The sequence below is a fragment of the Vespa mandarinia genome, chromosome 2 (assembly GCF_050613455.1).
Source record: "Vespa mandarinia isolate Hongniang chromosome 2, ASM5061345v1, whole genome shotgun sequence".
Lineage (NCBI taxonomy): Eukaryota > Metazoa > Arthropoda > Insecta > Hymenoptera > Vespidae > Vespa > Vespa mandarinia.
The window spans coordinates 1,712,766-1,733,513 of record NC_140811.1 but is presented as its reverse complement, the minus strand read 5'-3'; the positions used below and the strand labels follow the sequence as shown (position 1 = coordinate 1,733,513).

Sequence of the window (20,748 nt, the reverse complement as noted above, 5' to 3'; positions counted from 1 at the left end):
TTTAAAGAGAACTTATTAAATATTATTAAATATCATTTAATGCTTTATGATAATTTTTTTCAGTAATAAAATTCGAGTCATAATTTATAAATATATATTACAACTTTTGATAAAGACAAAATATTAAATTATTTTAATTTCACATAAAATATACTAGTAAACTTTTTCTAGTATATGTATGTATAATTTTATAAGATTTATTAATTTTTTAAACATTAAATATTTATTTATTGCATTTATTCATATTATGTATAATATTTGGTCGAGTATAAATGCAAGACTGTATTTTTTTTCTTTTCTCAACAGTTGTATATAAATCCTAGTTAATAAGTAATAAAATGATGATATAGCTTATCTTTTATTCGGAATATAATATTGCTTGAAATACTGTGATCTGTATTCATAATGTGTTATCAGTGATGTCGGTTTCTTGTAAAAAAAAAAAAAAAAAAAAAAATTCATAGATTCTTCAAAAAAAATTACTGTAGGACCGATAAAAGGATCTGAATACAGAAATCGAATGTATGAAATTGTATATGTGATATAAATATCATTTATTAAGAACTATCCAATTATTCTTTTTTCTTTTATTATTATTACTATTATTATTATTATTATTATTATTATTATTATTATTATTATTATTATTATTATTATTATTATTATTATTATTGAAATAGAATTCGATTTTTATACAAAATATACTATACATTGTAAGATTGAATAATTTATAAAAACTGCCAATATTTATATATCTCAAACATTTAAATATTTATTCATGTAAGATTACATATATATATATATATTATTACTTATAATATATATATGTATATATATATATATTGTAAGTATAGCGAATGCGATGCATGGGGATAATATTCCTAAACAATTAACAAGACAATTGAAAAAATATTTCATGTTAAAAAGGATATTTAATTTGCTAATACATAAAATGTTATCTTCCTAATTTAATATCAAAATAAAACATGTTCTCTTTGTAATAATAATCGTTAATCGTTTTAATAAAAGTATTTATTAAAATAATATATATATATATATGTGTGTGTATATATATATATATATATATATGTATATCTACGATTTTCCAATTGTACTACATACGTAAAGTGTAACATAGGTCAGTCACGTGATTGCGATAGTTGATTTCGTATTAAAAAAAAAAAAAATTTATCCAATAGAAAGATTGATATGACGGAAAAAATGTATTCGTCCGTTGATAGTATACACGCTATTGGAAAACAGCATCGTTGATATTTCAATGTAAATAAAATAAAAGTTTGATGTTCCGCGGGTTTTGAATAAACCGGAACCAACGTCACGCACGTAATCCATATCGAAGTATAAGAGTTTATGGTCGCATGCAGCTCTCTCTTCCGGCAACCAGAGAAAGGGGATTTTGCTACTGCTGAATCTGTGGAAATATTTATACATAAAATACTCCTCCGTCATGGCCGTCGGTGATTTGAAGACTGACAAGGGCGTTAAAGATTTAAATGCTTATCTTGCCGATCGTAGTTACATCGATGGGTGAGTATTCTTTCGTAGGAACTTTAACCCCCCGTGTTCCGGTACACGTGCTTCTCTTGTCGGCATTTTAGAGACACCTATCCTTCTTTGCTTCCTTTCTGTTTCATAGTACAACCTTCGACGAATGCATCGATACGATCGCTCTTTAAAATAAGTTTATCGATGATCAAACGTCATCGTCAAAAATTATTTTCTCATCTTTGTCAAAATGACAAAAGAAATTTTTTTATTAAATTATTAAGATTATGACAGAGATTGATAAAAATTTTTTACAATACAAACATTATTCTCTTTATTCCAGATGTACATGTATATATATATATATATATATCCGTCACATATGTGCCGGTATATATAAATTTAGGGCTATGAATTTTTATAAATATATATACCTATTTTGTACGAGTTAATCGTAGAACGATCATTTATGACTATTTTTAGATTTATTATGTTCCTTCAACTAGAAACGTATCAAAAAAGAGAGAAAAAAGAAATAAGAAAAAAAAAAGAATCTACTGTTAATAACGAATAAACAATTGCCAAGGATGATTATGGAATTGATTTATTTCATTTAAATATTAGGTGGCAACCGTCTCAAGCCGATGTTGCTGTCTTTGAAGCTTTGGGAAAAGAACCCAATTCTTCTAACCCTCATGTACTAAGATGGTACACTCACATAAAGTCGTACGATCTAAACACACTTCCAGGAGAGAAAAAGGCTCCTGCTATATTAGCAAATAGTAGTCATTCTTCACAAGCTACAACCCCAGCAGCAGATGCCGCAGAAGATGGCGATGATGTTGATTTGTTTGCATCCGACGAAGAAGAAAGTGCAGAAGCAGCAAAGATCAGGGAAGAAAGATTAAAGGCTTATGCCGAAAAAAAATCCAAGAAACCAGCAATTATTCCTAAGTCTAGTATTGTACTTGAAGTTAAACCCTGGGGAGATGAAACAGACATGAAAAAAATGGAAGAAGCAGTTAGATCGATTAAGATGGATGGTCTTGTTTGGGGTGCTTGTAAGTTTTCATTTCTTTCCTTTTTCTTCTCTAAAATAATATCTATCTATATATGTTTAATACATAGATGATTTGATTTTAGCTAAACTCGTAGCAGTGGGATATGGCATACAAAAATTACAAATAATATGCGTAATAGAGGATGATAAAGTTTCTGTAGATTTCCTGGTGGAACAAATTCAGGAATTTGAGGATTTAGTACAATCTGTCGACATTGCATCTTTCAATAAAATTTAAAAGCTTCTCAGTAATTTTAATAATGAGTTAATAAATATTGTTTGTATATATGTGCATATATTTGTTATTTAATATACCCAATTGACTGAAATCTATCTAACACATATATATATATATATATCATCAAGTAAAATATATAACGATGCACATAACATCACAGCATTGAATAATTAATATATTATAATATTATATAATATAACAATTAACTTAAAGCTACAACTTCTAGTCACATTTATTACTGAACTTTGGTCAGAATTAGGTACAAATTCTTTAGTATATTCAAGCCATTAAAATATTAATATATATGATCACGTTTTATAAAAAAATCTATAATATTTGTAAAAATTTATAGATACGTATTTCTTTGAAAAAACTGTTTATAAAATCCTGCTTATTTAATAATGATAAACAATGAATTACAATACATCTTGTACTTTAAACTACAATACAAAACAAAATCATCAAAAACATTTTTACCTTTATAAAAACTTCATATTTATAAGATAATAATTATAAAACTGTAATTCGTTTTTTCCTTAGATATGCAGTATTTTTTGGGATTTTTTTTTTTTTTTTTTATTTGTCATAGTTCATATTGTCATAATAATTTTACTTAGATCTATATATCACGTGGTATTAGTTCATTAAATTCAGGTTGAAGAAACTCTGCTACAATAGCAGAGACCATTTCATTAAGTGTGCATTTCAATTTGTTTATATCTCTAAAAAAAAAAAAAAGAAAAGAAAAAAATGACATTACTTTTTTACAACTATTAGTGGATACTTACAAGATTATTATATATTAAAATAAATATATGTGTATATTTAAATAATGCAATGTATATAGTTACTTAAATTGTTAACTAATACTCACTGTTCTTTGGGAGATGCACATAATTCGCAGTAATATTTAATTTTAGGCTCTGTACCGCTAGTTCTTAAGGTAGTAACTAAACCATTATCAAATGTAAACGTAATCATTTGACTGGATTTGGAAATAGGTAAAATAGCTTTATTCCCTGGTTTAGTATTATCATAACCTGTTGTTAAATCACGAATACCAATTATAGAATATTTTCCATCAAGAATGCTCGTTGGATACTGAAAATATAAAACACACAAATATATATTAAATTTAATAAATAACAGAAACATTTTTTTTTTTTTCTTTTTTAATATAAATATTAGAATATATTTTACTCACTTATAATAGAGTCTAATCTATAGTTTCATTAAAAAATGGTGTAAGGCAATAAAGAGATTGTATAACAGGTATCGCAAGCACAGCGAAAAGAAAAAAGGGCAGAAGTGTCACAAATACGAGACAAATTTTCACTGATTTGTCTGTCCACATATTTGACATTTTTGCTATACAGTTTATTTATTTCAAAATAAAATGGTGCTTTTTTTATACGTTAATTAAGTTATATGAAAAAGTATATAAAAACACAATAATTCATTATATAATAAATAAAGCTGATTTCATTCAATTTTAATCTGGTAACAATGTAAAATTATATATAAAAAATATATTTTATAAAATTATTAATTTTCTTGAAAAGAAACAAAAAAATCTACTATTTGTTTTTATATAATTACTTTTGCGCGATTTTATCTACATAAAATTATATTATAATGTACACTATCAAATCCTCCTAAACTTTTTCTATTATTTTTTATATATATGTATATATATATATACTCGCTATAATTTGAAAGATCTATAAAAGAAACTTCTATTTATCGTAATATTTTAATAATGACACCTTTATAACATATTAGAATTAATATTATTTCACTGCATTTAACATTCCGAGAACAAAAAAAAATTAATAGAACTATGATTACTAACACATGTGTATAATTACACTAATCTAAGTGTTGTAAAATAAAAATATGAGTACTATTGGCCATCTTTTAGAATCTCATCTATTGCTATGCATGCAATTAATTGACCTTGCAGCCATATAATGTTAAATATATTCTACTACAAACTTTCCTGTATGTATTGTGTTGCGAATGACTAAGCAAATAAGAAAATAACCGTATAAGATACAATATAACTCTAAATAAAAATAATAATAAATGGGAAGGAATGAATAAGAAAATAATAGAAAATAATAAGAAATAATAAGAAATAGATTTCTTTTTTTTTGGTTATTAGTATATTATCAAAATATACTTACCGTATTTTGATTTCCATCGTAGTTTCTCAAACGTTCAAATATTGCTTTAATTGTGTTTGATTTGTGACAAATCCAATAAGATATTAGTGAGATATGCCATCCATACCTAAAATAAATGTATTTAACTTTCTTTTTTTTTTTTTTTTTTATTATTTTACATTCTGAACTAATCTATGATAAAAAAGAATGTCATACGTGTTGTATATTTCTTCCAATTTATCATAAAGAGAAAGCCCAATAGTTTCTAAATAAGTTGCCATTTGAACCACACATATACCAGCATTAATACCATCTTTATCCAGTACAAGAGAACCACACATAAAACCAATAGCTTCTTCAAATGCAAATAAAACATCTTTACCATCTTTTATCAATTCTACGGTTCTGTTGCCCATCCATTTAAATCCTGTTAAAGTTTCCTATAAATATTGAATTATTAAATTATTATAATATGATTTTTAAAATTAAAATTTACAAATGAATCATTTTGCATTATCTAATATTTATAAGATACAAACCTCAAAATTGAAACCTTCCTTTTTAGCCATTGAAGCTAAAATTTTACTAGAAACTGTAGATGAAAGCATATAAACGTTACTAATATCAGCATCTGGATATTGTACTTTGTATATATGTAACATCCACCAAGCCAATAATGCACCCAATTCATTCCCATTAAATATATACCATTCTCCGCTGTAATAAAAAAGAAAATATTTTTCCATTGTTAAAGAACTAAACGATCTTTATATACATTTAAAAATATTTCTTAACGTTTTAGTTTTTGTTGCACAAGCAAGACGATCGGCATCTGGATCATTAGCAAGAATAATAGATGATGAATGTTGATTCGCAGTTTTGATACTTAAATCAAGAGCACTCTTTCCTTCTTCTGGATTTGGAAATTTAACTGTTGGAAATTCTGGATCTGGTAATTTTTGTTCTTCAACGGCTATAAATGGCTGCAATATAATAAGGATAACTGAGATTATTTCTTTTAATCTTTCTTGTAGTAGTAATATTTTATAAATATTCTTTGTCAAAAAAAAATTTAATAAATACCTTAACATTTACAGCATTAAATGCTGCAGTCATGTAATCATTTCCAACACCATGCATAGCAGTATAAGTAAATTTTAAAATAGTATTTTTATTTACTTCAGGATATAGAACATTTTCTTTAATACTTTCAAAATAAGATAGCATGATATCATTTAGAGGATCTTTATATAAAGGAGACTCATATACTTTGGATATATGCCACGATGATTCAGATGGTTTCAAATTTTCCAATATATTTTTTTGAATTTCTTTATCACGAGGCGATACAATTTGTGCACCGTTTTCCCAATATACTTTATAACCATTATCATATTTTGGATTATGAGATGCAGTTATCATAATTCCAGCTGCACATTTATATTGTAATACACCATAAGGTATAAACGGCGTTGGACAAACTTTAGAAAATAAATAAACTTTAATATTATTTGCTATAAAAATAGCTGCTGTCAATTCTGCAAATCTAAAATAATATATATTATCGTTATATAATAGATAATATATAATACGTAAAATTTTTAAATACATATATATTACATTATTTATAAACCTTTTACTGTTATGACGACCATCATATCCTATTATAACACCTTGTTGTAATAAATTAGGCATAGTACTAAGTAAATATTTTGTCAGGCCTTGACCTGTTTGTACAATTACTAAATCGTTCATTTGACTATATCCTGGACCCATTCGACCTCGAAGACCGGCAGTACCAAATTCTAATCTTTTAAGAAAAAGATTAGATAATAGTTGGACATCATCATTATTAATAATATTCTCAATTTCTTTCTCAGCTATTGAATCCTGAATAAAATAAAAACATATAATTAATAAGTGCAAAGAACAAAAATTATAAAAGTATTTATTTTAATAGTTTATACCTGATTCCATTGTAACCATTCATTGATCTTTTCATCCAATATAGTATTGCCAGTATTTATTGAATGTTTAGAGGACATAATTAATATTTATTTTATTGATTTCAGAATTTTCTTATAGGCCTTTTATAATGACGATATATTAGGTAAGAACAAGATATAAAAAAAAAAAATATATTATTTGGTATTAAGTTGATTTTTTTATTTATTTCAAATAAAAATTTGTTAATTAATTAAATAATAATAATAATGTTTATACTATCACCAAAGATCAATCTATAATTCGCTATATATATTTATACGACGATTATACTTATACCGTTAAATCGTTATTTAGTACTGATTTTAATTTCATGTAATCTTACAACGTTTGATAAATTGTGTCGTAATATTATCTCTTAAGTAATAATTTTATCAAGACATTTAATCTTGCCCGCTAAACTTCAAATCGCTCGTAAATATTTTTCAAGTTTTACGATCGCGCTCACGTTAACCTCTAAAAACGCGATGTAGCGTATTTATATTAACTACACTAACCAAATGTAATCTTTATACAAATAATATTGTTAAAATATAAGCTACATGTATATATATAGTTTTAAATGTTTATTTTGATAATCATAAAATATTTTAATTGATAAAAGATATTTTTCGTGCCTTTCAAGAAGTAACAATATATATATGTATATGTATATATATATTTGTATATCTAAACATGATTAACATAACAGGTGGAAACTTGTTATTTTAGTAAATTAATGAAAGAGTTTAGAAGCAGCTTCGAAAATATTTATTTTACATAACACTTTGATAATAAATATAATGTACTGTGTATGTTAATTAAAATCTAATAAATTATAAATTAATATAACAAAGAATGTATCCAATCTTCATCATTATTTGATATTTCATAATTTTTATTTACTTCTATAGACGTATCATCACTTTTTAGTAAATCATTTAATAAATTTTCTACGTTTATTTCAGGTTCCACCGTAGGATTTTCCAATGATTCATTTGGCACAACTTTTGCCTTTGCACTGTCATTAACATCCAAAGAAGGACAAGGTTTAATAGTTTCAGGTGAATTTTGTTTTTGAATTTGAATATTAGAATATAGATTAGATCTACTAGATTTAATATTAGAAATATCTTCATTTGAATTCGATAAACATTTACTGTCTGAACTTTGATCGTTATTGTCAACAGTTGGCTGTGATTTTCTTTTTATGGCATGAAAATCAAATTTTTTATATTGTTTACCTACAGATATACTTTTTAATTGTTTATTGGTTGTTTTATGAATAGTATTCAATGTAGTTATAGAAGAATTTAAGTCATTTGACTGAGAGGTGTTACCACATTCTGTTGTAATAAAATTTGCATTAATTTTAGGTACTGTGATAGGCATAAGTGGAGATATAGGTGCTTCATAAGAGACAGTTATAGGTAAACCATCTATTTCCACTTTTGTTACCTTTAAATTAGAAGGTGTAGTACTTTCTTCAGTAAATTTATTTATTTGCAATTTTTGATCTAATGTAGAATTAGGAGATTCTACATCATTATGACTTTTGTTAATATTGCTAATATTTGACGTGTCATTGTTATTTTCTATTTGTTTACTTACACTATTATCTAAGTCATTTTTCATTTTATTAGCACTGCAACTATATTTTGAATTTATAATATTTTCTTTTAAATTAGATTCTTCTGTTCTTAAAAGTATTTTCTTAGATACATTTTCTATGCTGATTATATTATTGGTATTTTCATAATAAGAATTATTTTTATCATTTTTATAAAAAGGCTGGTCATTAGTTTGATCCTGTTCGCAGTCTTCTACGTGTATGTCAACATTTTGAGATTTATTGTCAATATTTTCTGACTCATTATTTTTTAAGCAGTATCCATCATGATCTGAAATAGAAGTAAATTTTCTTGGTTCATATTTCATTAATACAGATGTTATTATTTATAATATTTATAATAGTATTATCGTTAGAGCACTATGTACCTGTTAAAAATTCTTTTAAAACAGGATCAGTAGAAGGAGTTTCTGGGGGTGTATATAATGTTAATTCTGTAGATACTGGTACATAATTATTCATTGTTTTCAAATTTAAATCATCCCAATAACATGACCAAGTATTTCCAACTTTCCTTTGGATGAATATAAAGTCTGCATGACCAAATGGCCATTCACACTAAAAATATAATAAAATTTTTAAATATTATAAAATCCTTTATATATATATATATATATACGTATACAATAAAATATTAAATGAGATTAAATATGTTTTCACATAGCAAAGAAACAATATACTTCTTCTCCTTCACATGCCCATATAGCCTCATGAAAATTAATTTGTAAAGCTTTTATTCTTCTTCTGAATCCTCTTTTATCGCATAATGGACAAAATTCTTGCATTATATAATTTAATTTTATAAATTACAATAAATAAATCTGATAAAGACACCTCTTTCAAAAAAGTCTTATTATGAGTAGAATATTGATACTAGGTTAGAAAATAGAATTGTCATAGTATAATGGAAGATAAAATGAATGTATACGAAGAGGGAGCAAGTGTGCAAGCATATTTATAACAGTTAACAGGAAAAAAGAAACATTAAAATTTGTAATTATTTTATTTTTGCAATAAGTATTTCGTGAAAAAAACAAAATGTATGTATATGTACATACATATATATTAATATATGTGTATGTATTTATATGTTATTATTTGTAAAATATTGATAATTTTATTCATTTGAACTTGTGAAAATTTTAATAGGTTATCGAACTATTTTGTTAATTTGAATTAATCCAATTTACTTATGATACTTGAGCAATTATAATTTGAAAACTCGTAAGAAAAATATATTAAGAATATTAAAAATATATGCGGTGATATAAAAAAAATCATGATTACTTTTCAAACTATATCTTCGGAGACATATAAAAAGGATCATAATAAGTTCCAAATCTATTATGATTTTTATGATGCACCTTTTGGAAGATGTATTATAGGTTTAACTGATACCGATAAAGCTATATTGCATTTTGCATTTGTTGTTAAGGATGACACTGATGCAGTGAAAGATTTAGAAAATGAATGGCCTATGTCAAAAATAATAAAAGATTCTATTCAAATGATAAGTAATATTATGAAAGATATTTTTACTTTGAGCAATGAAAAAGAAGAGAAATCAATATTGGTACTTTTAAAGGGAACAGAGTTTCAAATAGAAGTATGGAAAGCTCTAATGTCTATACCAAAAGGTAAAACAACAACTTACGAACAGATCGCTCAGTTAATAAACAAACCAAAAGCTGTAAGAGCGGTTGCAACTGCTATAGGAAAAAATCGAATAGCATATTTAATACCATGTCATCGTGTTATGGGAAAAAATGGTAGCAGTAAATATAGTTGTGGAGTGAAATACAAAGAAAGTATTTTGTCCTATGAAAGTAACACATATTAATTTTTATCAATTATATAATTTACTTAATAAGACTAAATTATTTATTATTTATTATCCTTCATTTTCAATAAATTTTACAATAAATTTTCATTAAAATACAAATTTTTATTATCAGGTAATTTAGCCGTGTAATGAAAATTTCTCTTTCTTTTTTTCTTTTTTCTTTTTTCTTTTTTATTGTATTAGTAAAAAAAAATCTTATTGCTTTGTACACTATGTGGTTATTAAAACAAAAAGTTTACATGTATATTTTCCCTTATATTATATTATTGTAGGCTAATAAATAAAATAATTTTTACACACATTATATACATTTATGTTTTAACTTAAAAAAAAATAAAATTACATTTAAATATTCTTATAATAATTTGAAACAAACACAAAGTTTATATTTTATTTATTTTCGTGAATAATGTAATTTATATTTTGCACCGAATATTAATATTTAAAAATAGAGCATTAAGCAAATTGAATTTAAAGACTGCACTGTTATATATTTTTACATAATTTAATAATTTCATAAATGAACATTGGATATTTTGAAAGATTCATTATCCCATAAATCTCCTATAATTTATTCGTATATTGTTCAGATAGTTTTGAAAAATGTTATGACCATAAGTTTGTTCTTAAAAAAATACTCTTGAAATATGTAAAAGTCAAAGGTATATATCAGTCTTATCGTTGCTCATGTTTCTATATTATGTCTGCATGAGAATATTTTTGTATATAATTATGAAATTTTGAATGATTTATCATTTTATTTTTTCTTTTTTCTTTTTTTTTTCTTTTTTCTTTTTTAAATAGAACGTACGACTGTAAAATATATAAAATAATCTGAAAAAATTTTTAAATATGAAACATAAAGAAATCATGGCTTACATTATATAAATAATTATGTTACATACTATGTTCAATTACATAAAATGTTTGCATCGTATATAATGCATTGGTTTATATCAGGAATCAAAAAATAAAAAGATTACAAGATCTTTGGGTACTTTCGATAATTTACAATATCTAGTAAATGAAAATGATTTGTATTTTACAAGGTGGTTTTGATCTAAAGAAAATGTGAATTTTGTCATTATATTACAGTAATAGACAATAGTAGTAGTTTTTATATTTTTATAGCTTTATGTAAAATAGTCTTGACTCGTCTACTTATAAAATTTCATTGTTATTGTTCGAGTTTCTATACACTTTTTTTTTAAGAACTTCCCAGTGAAGATTTTTTGATGCATTTTGATTTTGCTACGTTTCGTTTAGTTCGTGTCTCGTAAGTAAAGTATATGTTAGTTTAATATAAAAATGCATTGTAAACTTTCTACACTTTTTACGATAATGCGTAACGCTATACATACATATATATACATATATGTATATATACATATATATATATATATATATATATGTATGTATGTATGTATAGCGTTTCATGTTAAATATTGCAATTCTCTACTTACAAACGATCCCTTATTTAATTAGTCGAGAATAAAACGTTCATCGAGCCTATGTAAATATAGAGTTTCGTTATCTAATTGGGTCATTGTTATTCACTCCTAAAATGAAAGTATCGTTCATCCATTATGTGAAATTAAATATTCTAAGAAAAACGGCAAGTACCATTACAAAAATAAAATCATAACTTTGGAGACTTTTCGATGATGCGGAAGACGTAACGCTTCCTCCTGGTCTTCTTGTGGTTCCACCTGAGTGAAAAAAAAAAAATATTACAGACAAATTTTATAAAACAAAATTTTACATATAATGTTTCATTAAATTTTTACCAGAAAATCTAGATCGTGGAGTTGTACTCAATATAGGATTGCGTGGAATCGGTTTCATTGGCGTTGGTGCAGGACTAGGAGAATTTCCATAACATTGTCCTAAAAAAGAAATATCTTATTGTGAGAAATTGAAAACAAAAGGTGGGGGGGGGAAAGAAGAAAACCAACATTTATCTATAAATAAAATTACCAATTTAATTTATAAAGGCTCAATATAATTTACCTTTTTTATACAATCTCATTCCTTGCTCCTTAGGATCTATATCTCTAATGCAATGATCACCTGCTTCCTTAATATATATCTCTTCGTCGTTAACGATCAAACCAACAAAACATTCCTTCGTACCAGTATCGTTTCTCATTGTGTAGGTGTACATTACACCTTTCTCTTCCCACTGTCCTAAGCACAAATATGTCCGTTCTGAAAGTATGAAAGAATTATTGGAATGTGCATTTGATTTTTTCGTCTTAAATTAATACCAGATTTTTTTTTTTTTTTTTTTTAATATACCTTCATAGAGTTCTTCGGACTCACAGTCATAAACTTTATAGTACATTATCTCTCGAGTGTTGCAATTGCTACTCAACTCTGCACACATGCCCGATAAGTCGGTTATCCTTCCCGTATATTGTCCTGTTATTGGACATGGTGATTCTACTATTCGCTCAATACCTAATCATTAAAAAAAAAAGAAAAAAAGAAAAAAAAAAAAAAAAAAAAAAAAAAAACTTGTTATCATATTTAACAACATTTGTAATGTATAATAGTTTTCAGTGTAAAATACTTACGCGCTTGAGTCATCCACACTGGTTTGTCGAAGTTCGAATCATCGCACAAATAACTCTGATAAACTGGACTCATTACCATCCCTATATAATTTATTATGCATTTAAAAAAAAAAACATTGTTATCGTTTCAAATGTATATTTATATATATATATATATATATATATATATATATATATATATCTAAATACGTACCTATCGTGAATTCTAATACGTTTTCACTACGTTGTCTCATCATTAAGCATACGTAAGCTTCGTTCTCGCTAAAAGATAAATGATAATAATTTTAATGGATATTTCATTGTTTCAATTTTATGACTGTTATTAGGAAATGAGAAATCGCGTATTACCAATGATCCTTTGAATAGACTACGTAACGTCCAGTTTCATCGTTTGATTCTACCGTAACGAAAGTGTAACTGTTATATCCGTTGAGATCGGTGAAAGTCATTGTACCATTTACGATCAGGGACTCTTCCCACAAACCCTGTGCCCACTTTGGAAATCTGAAACAAAGGAATTTATTATGACGTAGACTGTACCACCCTTTAAAATTTTATTAACGTTATATTATCGTTTATAGATACTAACGTTGCTACATGGGTTTTCACATAATTTGGTATTGCCTTTTGATTAGCTGTTTTGCTTAGAACGAATGTCTCGTATCCGCTTGTAGAATTATCTAAATTTTGTGTACAACTAGAATCGCTACTGAAGGCCATATATGTTCTTCCTTTTTTGTTATCAACGTGGAACAACTGTAATAACGATTTATCTTAATTTTTTTTTTTTTTTTCTTTCTGTCTTTCTTTCTTCTTCGTACATTTTTTATTATATACTTACGCCGCAACGATACTGAGGACGATTTTCTTTAACCGCATCGTTGTCCATCAAGGCTACATACGTTGACCCATAAGGGCCACCGGGCCAGCTACCCAGACAATTGAAGCTGAGCTCTATGTATAAAAAATATTCACTTAAGTTATATCTATCAATCGTATTATTACAAATATATAATGATAAAGGATCGTTGAAATCGAATCTCTTACCGCGTGATTCGAAGGTGCAACGATTGAACTTTAAATGCAAAACCGATCCGTCAGGACAGTTATGAAGATCCGATAAGAAGGAATTGCATTCGGTTGATACCGATGATCCATCGTTAACGCTGTATTTGAAATGATATCCACCTACGATAGGACAGTATTCATTTCTAATCGACGCACCACCAACTTCCTTCGTACCTAAAAATTTATATATAAAAAAAAATATATATATATATATATATATATATATATATATATATATAGAATAGTTCAAATGAATGTCAATTATTCTCGATCGAAGTTGTAAGGAGGTCGATACCGTTTTCATCGGTATGCAGTGTGCGCATACAAAAAAGGAATCGCTATAAGATCAAAAAGATCGTTTTCCCTGAGGGTTATACCGAACGAGTCTGCTTGTAAGCGAAATGACTGGTATATCGAGCAAACACCGGTCCAATTTTCCAGACGACCACCTGCTGATCCTAACGACCTCTTCTGCTTTTTCAGTTGGAACGATCCAAGAGAAAGAGAGAAAAGAGAGAGAGAGAAAGAGAGAGAGAAATCCGGGACAAATAGCGCCGCTACAAATCCATCTATGGGTGCATAATGCCAGGTGGACGTGACCGTATGGAATCTCAGCTCCCATACGAGTTCTCATGATGTCTAGGACGAAAGAAATCGAGAAGAGAAACGAGGAAGAGAATTAGATATCTATATCACATCTCTGTATATATATATATATATATATATATATATATATATATATATATATATATATAAATGAGAAGAATAGGTGCAAGAATAAATCCCAAGGGGTAAGTTTTTTTTCGATCGAACACGTCTCTCTTAGTGCCCAGTCCAGTAAGAACTATCATCCTTTGCTACAATAAAATCAAACTAAACCCTCCGAACAGGAAATAGCTGAAATTCCATACGACGTTTTTCTCGTAAAGGGTCGATCAATGCTTTCTCCATAACCATCATACGTTTTAAGGGGATGGGGTAAGGGTAGAAGAGAGGAGGGTGCTGCTACCTTTTCGTTCGAGGCAAAAAGACGACACTTTTTGAGCTTTTGCGGGATTCCTCGAGACGAGTTATTGGCTTCCTTTTCTTTCTCTTTTGTCCTCTTTTTTTTTTTTTACGTAATTGGAGAAGGTCTCCGTGTTGGATCGTGTCTTCGATGTCATCGATTTGCTGCCTCATTCAAAGGGACCGACGGCTTCCTTTAGATAATACGAATTTCTTGAGTGATTTATTTAATTTTTTTTTTCTCTTCTTTCTTTTTTCAATTTCACAGCGGCGCACGGTTAATCTGAATTTAATGCGTCCATTCAAAATTTAATCTTGATATTCTCTGTGATAATGTTGAGACTAATGTATAATGAATTTATAGATAAGAAAAGATTATATCAGGGTGACAGTTTAAAAGGGGACGTCAATATTGTTGTTGGATGGTATCTGATGAGATTGACGTACAGAAAATGTAGCAAATTTTTCTGTTCCATCTTCTCACTAAACGATTTGATTCACTCAAAGGGAAGAAGATCGCTATGCAACAGGTAGCTCAGGTAAGCATCCTTTCTTTTCGTTCGCTTCTTCAACTTCCTGTCCACGACGAAGGCACCTTCCATTCATCTCAAGGCTCTTAGCCTTCGTCATGGAGGAACAAGAAGGACATCTCAGTTTCTTGAATCGAGACACTATATCATTTAACAAAAAAGGCTAACGGAGATTCGGTAGTGTCGGACGAAAAAGAAATAATAAAAAAGAAAAAACGAAGAAAAGACAGAAAGAGAGAGAGAGAGAGAGAGAGAGAGAGAGAAAGAGAGAGAGAAGAATGAAAAAAGTGGAAGGACTTTACGTAAAAACATGAGTTTTAATTAAAGTTCGTGATGTGTCTCGCAAATCGCGTTTCGTTTTGAAAGCTTTTATTTAAAGATCTCGCATATATATGTTTGTCCGTATGCGTGTGTGTGTGTGTATATATATGTGTACGTGTATGTATGGTCATTACTGCTTTTATAGTTCGTACGTAGTCAATCATTATACCTTATGCCACGGTTGTCCTCCGTACTGTCCCACGCGAACGACTCAAGTACATTGAACTTTCTTTTATCTTCTTTCTTAGAGTTATGCAATTTTTATTTATTTCTTTCTTTCTTTCTTTCTTTCTTTTTCTTCTTCCTCTTCTTTTTCTTCTTCTTCTTCTTCTTCTTCTTCTTCTTCTTCTTCTTCTATACATCCTAAAGACTTTTTCATATTTCTTCCCTGTAATTTCATCGATTGTACATCTTTTTTTTCTCTCTGTCTCTCTCTCTCTCTCTCTTTCTCTTGTATCTCCTGCTCGAATCTCTTTACATTCGACTGCATCTTCCTGAATTCAAAAGGAAAAAAGAACACTCCATTCCATTCATAGCTCGAATTACTCGAAATTTGATGTTATCGTTTTTATGAAGTTTATCTTAACAAGGATAATCAATTATTTCCACTAATAATGTGGACTACCCTAATTTTATCTTTTGCTAAAACTTTTCAAATTTACGAGATTAAAATCTTGTCTTTTTCTTTTTCTTTTTCTTTTTTTTTTTTTTCATCTCAAGTCAGACTAACCTGATATTCGTATTTCTTTTAAAATCTTTCTTGTCCTTTGAGTGCCTTTTTTTTTTTATTTCTTCGATACGCATCGGAGAATCACTTGGACACGCAAGTTAGAATCCTCCGTATCATTAATTTTCTATATATAACTCGCATTTTTTTAATACTACGTTATTTTCTCTCGATCATGGACGATTCACGATTCAATCTTTTAATATCAATATATAATAATTATAAATCTGTCGCAAATAAATGATCTAAATAAAACGTTATATAATTGACGATCTGCAAGTCAGGCAAAGTTACAATTTCATTCAATTTTTCTATCAAAAGGAAAAGAAAGGTAAAAAAGATCACTGAAAATACAAGATGAGTTCTTAAAAAGTTTTTAATCGATTTTAAAAAATCAATCGCCCTTTTATGTAATCTTTTAAATTAATTTCTCGTTTAGATATAGTAAGGCTATAAATTTAATTCCGGAGTCATAAAGAAAGAAAAAAAAAATAGTAGTAGTAGTAGTATTCGAGAAAGAGTAGATAATAATCGATTTTTAAAAATCAATTGATTTAAGAACTTTTGACCTATCCTATATTTTTAAAAAGAAGATCTATGATCGACCCCCAACATCGAATCCTTCCATGTCTCTGAAAATTCTAACAAGACCAGACTAGGGCAAAGCTCGTTAAGGTTGTTCGAAATGGATTTACAATGTATGCTTTATTGGTCTGGAGGATGCTGGATAATGGACCTTCTCAGGGGTCTTTGGTAGGAGACGATTAGGACGAGAACTTTTTGGGAGCAGCCACTCCCACGCTAAGGAACGAATACCTGCCAAACGACACCACTGTCGTCGTTCGGTCCTTTCCTCGCTTCAGAGTGCAGTAAAGAAAAAGAAAGTAAGAAAGAAAGAAAGAGAGAAAGAACGAAAGAAAAAAAAAGAGGAAGGAAGAAAAAGAAGAAAAAAAGAGGAAAAAAAGAAAGAGAGAGAGAGAGAGCGTGAGAGAGAGAGAGAGAGAGAGAGAGAGGGAGAGAGGCAGTGCAAAACAGGCGACCGAACGGAGAATAAACGAGAATGCGAGTGGTCCTTTGACGGAGAATCTACGTGTTCGTTGTCTTCCGAAAACTCTTCGTTCGTGCTGGACCATGTTCGAACGTCTCGAGTTTATTTAGGAAAAGGAAGAAAGAGAAGAAAGAGAAGAAAAAATAAAAAGAATAAGAAAGGTTTCTGGTCAGTTTGTAATCCACCCCTTTCCTAATGCTTTTATATATGTTCTATCGTTTATCGAAAATTTATATTACCCGTACACAATCATACACCACCATCCTCGTATCTTCGTTTCTTCTTCTTCGTTTCTCTATTCCTTTTTTCCTTGTTATTGTATTCTAACGGAAAATGAAAATAAAAAAAGGAAAGAAAAATAAAAAAAAAATAAATAAATAAAACAAATAAAAATAAATTGAAAAAAGAAAAGGAAAGAAGATTTGTTCGTTCCCTAATGCGAAAGGAAAGAATTCTATATATATATATATATATATATATAGTTAAAAAAAAAATTTTTTAAATAAAAAAAAAGGAAAAAAAAAAAAGAGATATCGTTAACACTATAACACGTGCTACGAAATGAATAGCATACATGTGTCTAATGTTTATTCATTTTTTTTATAATCAGTTGAATCAATTAAACGAACGGAAATAACGAGCGAACGATAAACATAATATTATCATAGTTGATAATGATCGCGAGAAAAATAAGGAGGGGAGAGGATCGGAACGGGACAGGGGTGAGGGAGAAGGAGAGAGCGAGTTTGAGTCGCCTTCGAAATATTTGTTATCTCTTTCTTTTTTTTTTCTTTTTTTTTTTTGTTTTTTTTTTCCTCTTCTTTTCTTTTCACACGTTTATTCAACAAACGAGATATCGATTTTTTTTTTTTTAGATATCAATTTGATCGAAAAATATTGAAATGAAGATATCCTCTTGATACGGGAATATTAAATAGCACCTGACAAGTGCAAAAGGTTAAATTCGATTTTCTTGGTTCAACGAACAATTCTATTGTCTCGTCTTGTCAGAATGAATGAGGAACACAACACGGAAGAAGAAGAGGAAGAAGGAGAGGAAAATGATGAAGAAGGAGAAGAAGAAGAAGGAAAAAGGGGGAGGAAGAAGAAAAAAGAAGAAGAAAAAGGGTAGGGCAAACTTGTGGGATTCGATGCACGTGTCAACTTCCGTTGAAGAGAACGCACAGCTCGACAAATCTCAATGGAGGAATGCGAGCGGAATGAATCGTCTCCGTGGCACCGTCGATCCAAGCATCGAAGTCTCTCCCTCTCTCTCTCTCTCTCTCTCTCTCTATCAATCTATCTCCATTTATATATATATATCTATATATATATATATATATATATATCTCTCTCTCTTGCTTTCTCTGCTCCTTTTCGAGCGAATGGATCGTCCAAAGAGAATTTCTACGATCGAGGACACGCATCGAAGCATGAAGATCGAAACTACGGCGACATGCCAAGCAGCAACGGCAAACCCGCCTATCGAGGTGCTGACTGGGCTGCTCGTTGAGCGTGTCGATTCGATAAGAACAGGTGTAAAACTTATTCCAAGTGGTCCTTCTTCTTTTTCTTGTTTCTTTTTTTTTCTCTCTCTCTCTCTCTCTTTTCTCTTCTTTTTCTTCTTCTTCTTTTCTTGCTTTTTTCTTTTCCTTTCTTTTCTTTTCCTTTTTTCCGCATGACGAATCGCACCGGAAACATTCCGCGAATAGATGTAACATAATCGATAGTATTCCTTTTTCTCTTTTCTTTTTTATTTCTTTTTATTTTTCCTCGGGATAGATCATCCTTGCGTAATTTTCTTTTTTTTTCTCTTTTTTTTCTTTTCCTTCTTTTTTTTCTTTTCCTTTTTTTTCTTTTTTTTCTTTTTTTTCTTTTTTTTTCCTCTCGTTATTTCCACAAAGCAATCTCTTTCGAAATTGTATTTAATAGTTCAATTTATCTATTATTTCGATGAATACATTAAGAATTATAAGTTAATAGCTTATTGTAATAAATTTTACGTGTCATTAATTTAATACTATGTATAATTAATGTTGTATTAAAAATTTTGCTTTGTTAAATATTAAATAATAATATAAAATATCAAGGGATCCTTTGATATCTTCTTAAAATTATTTAATATTAAATATTTCTACAATAAGAAAATACTTTTTTTATCATCAATCGAATGTTATACATTGTCGTTATTATGTCCGATTGGTTAACGTATTGAATTATTAATGATATTAAAAAAAAAAAAGAAAAAGAAAAAAAAACAAATTATAAAATATATTTATAAAAGAAAAATAATTATTAAATAATTATAACTATATTCCGTCTTAATCGTTAATTGATAAGCTCTTTTAATTATTGACACAAATACACAAAAGTTTTAATCGTTCATCGAGAAATCGATTATATAAATCCATGGCTGTTTTAATGTTATTTTAATTGACATGCAAGCATGCATGAAAAATACACAACGATGATAACGATAAACGACGAAGTAAATAAGTACATGCTACATACGAATATGTATATATGTATATATATCTAGATAATATTCCTAATTGTTAAAAGGACACAAGTAACAAAAAGTAACACGCGTGACTCAATGTGCGATTGCGTGAGCGCTAACGACCATGCGTTTATTGCAATGCATAGGAAATCACGTAGAGCGCCATCGGCGTACGTTCATTGTTCAACTACTTCTTCCTCATTAATACTAATTAAAGCTAATTAATCGCGACCGTGAACGACCAAAGACGTCGAATTGGATTTTATTTCTTGCTATCTTTCGATCGAACGTATTTTCTTTTCTTTCTTTTCTCTTTCCTTTTTTTCAGTTTTTTTTTTGTTTTTTTCATACCGATTATCGAAGCATCGTATCTATAATTCGTTGTCATTGATCTCTTTTTTTTTTTTTCTTTTTTCGTTTGATCCTTGATTCATAAAGAAAAAAAAAAAGTAAAAAAAAAAAATAGGGACAAAGAAATAGAAAATATTTTGTAACTAGATATAAGTAGGTACTAATTGCAAGTGAGGAAAAAACAATACGCTAATTAT

General features: G+C 28.2%; 5 protein-coding genes across 10 annotated transcripts in view; 2 read left to right on the top strand and 3 right to left on the bottom strand.

Moving 5' to 3' along the window:
• Positions 1-1,372: 1,372 nt before the first annotated feature.
• Positions 1,373-2,857, top strand: eEF1beta (elongation factor 1-beta). Its single transcript, XM_035887849.2, has 3 exons — positions 1,373-1,548; positions 2,131-2,567; positions 2,650-2,857. Exons 1-3 carry the CDS (start codon positions 1,469-1,471, stop codon positions 2,802-2,804), a joined length of 672 nt encoding a protein of 223 aa, XP_035743742.1. The 5' UTR covers positions 1,373-1,468; the 3' UTR covers positions 2,805-2,857.
• Positions 2,858-3,092: 235 nt separating this feature from the next.
• Positions 3,093-7,442, bottom strand: Pgm2a (phosphoglucomutase 2). Of its 3 annotated transcripts, none has more exons than XM_035887846.2 (10): positions 7,253-7,442; positions 6,937-7,056; positions 6,603-6,859; positions 6,053-6,515; positions 5,765-5,952; positions 5,509-5,686; positions 5,186-5,409; positions 4,991-5,096; positions 3,679-3,905; positions 3,093-3,526 (listed from the first exon to the last, which is right to left on the bottom strand). In XM_035887846.2, exons 2-10 carry the CDS (start codon positions 7,012-7,014, stop codon positions 3,424-3,426), a joined length of 1,824 nt encoding a protein of 607 aa, XP_035743739.1. In that variant the 5' UTR covers positions 7,015-7,056; positions 7,253-7,442; the 3' UTR covers positions 3,093-3,423. The 3 variants fall into 3 exon arrangements, with proteins under 3 accessions (XP_035743739.1, XP_085520858.1, XP_035743738.1); XM_085664732.1 differs by having other exon boundaries at positions 7,299-7,431; XM_035887845.2 differs by having other exon boundaries at positions 3,094-3,526; positions 6,937-7,442.
• Positions 7,443-7,717: 275 nt separating this feature from the next.
• Positions 7,718-9,491, bottom strand: LOC118451384 (uncharacterized). 2 transcript variants are annotated; one of them, XM_035887847.2, is made up of 3 exons: positions 9,263-9,491; positions 8,951-9,140; positions 7,718-8,853 (listed from the first exon to the last, which is right to left on the bottom strand). In XM_035887847.2, exons 1-3 carry the CDS (start codon positions 9,365-9,367, stop codon positions 7,796-7,798), a joined length of 1,353 nt encoding a protein of 450 aa, XP_035743740.1. In that variant the 5' UTR covers positions 9,368-9,491; the 3' UTR covers positions 7,718-7,795. The 2 variants fall into 2 exon arrangements, with proteins under 2 accessions (XP_035743740.1, XP_085520859.1); XM_085664733.1 differs by having other exon boundaries at positions 9,243-9,337.
• agt (O-6-alkylguanine-DNA alkyltransferase) lies at positions 9,461-10,545 on the top strand. 2 transcript variants are annotated; one of them, XM_035887851.2, is made up of 2 exons: positions 9,461-9,622; positions 9,732-10,545. In XM_035887851.2, exon 2 carries the CDS (start codon positions 9,862-9,864, stop codon positions 10,420-10,422), a length of 561 nt encoding a protein of 186 aa, XP_035743744.1. In that variant the 5' UTR covers positions 9,461-9,622; positions 9,732-9,861; the 3' UTR covers positions 10,423-10,545. The 2 variants fall into 2 exon arrangements, with proteins under 2 accessions (XP_035743744.1, XP_035743745.1); XM_035887852.2 differs by having other exon boundaries at positions 9,461-9,658.
• Positions 10,546-11,282: 737 nt separating this feature from the next.
• Positions 11,283-20,748, bottom strand: part of LOC118451449 (uncharacterized) — a 45,081-nt gene continuing 35,615 nt past the window's right edge. The window contains exons 4-13 of one of the 2 annotated variants that reach the window (XM_085654960.1): positions 14,049-14,243; positions 13,843-13,955; positions 13,591-13,757; positions 13,350-13,505; positions 13,195-13,262; positions 13,002-13,082; positions 12,724-12,885; positions 12,436-12,633; positions 12,213-12,311; positions 11,283-12,134 (exon numbers count right to left, since the gene is read on the bottom strand). In XM_085654960.1, the coding sequence (XP_085511086.1) occupies positions 12,010-12,134; positions 12,213-12,311; positions 12,436-12,633; positions 12,724-12,885; positions 13,002-13,082; positions 13,195-13,262; positions 13,350-13,505; positions 13,591-13,757; positions 13,843-13,955; positions 14,049-14,243 (1,364 nt within the window). In that variant the 3' untranslated portion in view covers positions 11,283-12,009. The remainder of the gene's footprint in view (positions 12,135-12,212; positions 12,312-12,435; positions 12,634-12,723; positions 12,886-13,001; positions 13,083-13,194; positions 13,263-13,349; positions 13,506-13,590; positions 13,758-13,842; positions 13,956-14,048; positions 14,244-20,748) is intronic. The other variant, XM_035888001.2, reaches the window with a different exon arrangement.

Bases quoted from the DNA above. Each gene is read 5' to 3' on its own strand.
- LOC118451384 (XM_035887847.2), bottom strand. From the start codon at position 9,367: ATGCAAGAATTTTGTCCATTATGCGATAAAAGAGGATTCAGAAGAAGA. The intron at 9,141-9,262 runs GTATATTGTTTC...TTATATTTTTAG, and splicing joins GGGCATGTGAAGGAGAAGAA to TGTGAATGGCCATTTGGTCA. The intron at 8,854-8,950 runs GTACATAGTGCT...CTTCTATTTCAG, and splicing joins TTTAAAAGAATTTTTAACAG to ATCATGATGGATACTGCTTA.
- Pgm2a (XM_035887846.2), bottom strand. From the start codon at position 7,014: ATGTCCTCTAAACATTCAATAAATACTGGCAATACTATATTGGATGAA. The intron at 5,953-6,052 runs GTATTTATTAAA...ATTATATTGCAG, and splicing joins TTAATGCTGTAAATGTTAAG to CCATTTATAGCCGTTGAAGA. The intron at 5,410-5,508 runs GTTTGTATCTTA...CAATATTTATAG, and splicing joins AGGAAGGTTTCAATTTTGAG to GAAACTTTAACAGGATTTAA.
- eEF1beta (XM_035887849.2), top strand. From the start codon at position 1,469: ATGGCCGTCGGTGATTTGAAGACTGACAAGGGCGTTAAAGATTTAAAT. The intron at 1,549-2,130 runs GTGAGTATTCTT...TTTAAATATTAG, and splicing joins GATCGTAGTTACATCGATGG to GTGGCAACCGTCTCAAGCCG. The intron at 2,568-2,649 runs GTAAGTTTTCAT...ATTTGATTTTAG, and splicing joins TGGTCTTGTTTGGGGTGCTT to CTAAACTCGTAGCAGTGGGA.
- agt (XM_035887851.2), top strand. From the start codon at position 9,862: ATGATTACTTTTCAAACTATATCTTCGGAGACATATAAAAAGGATCAT.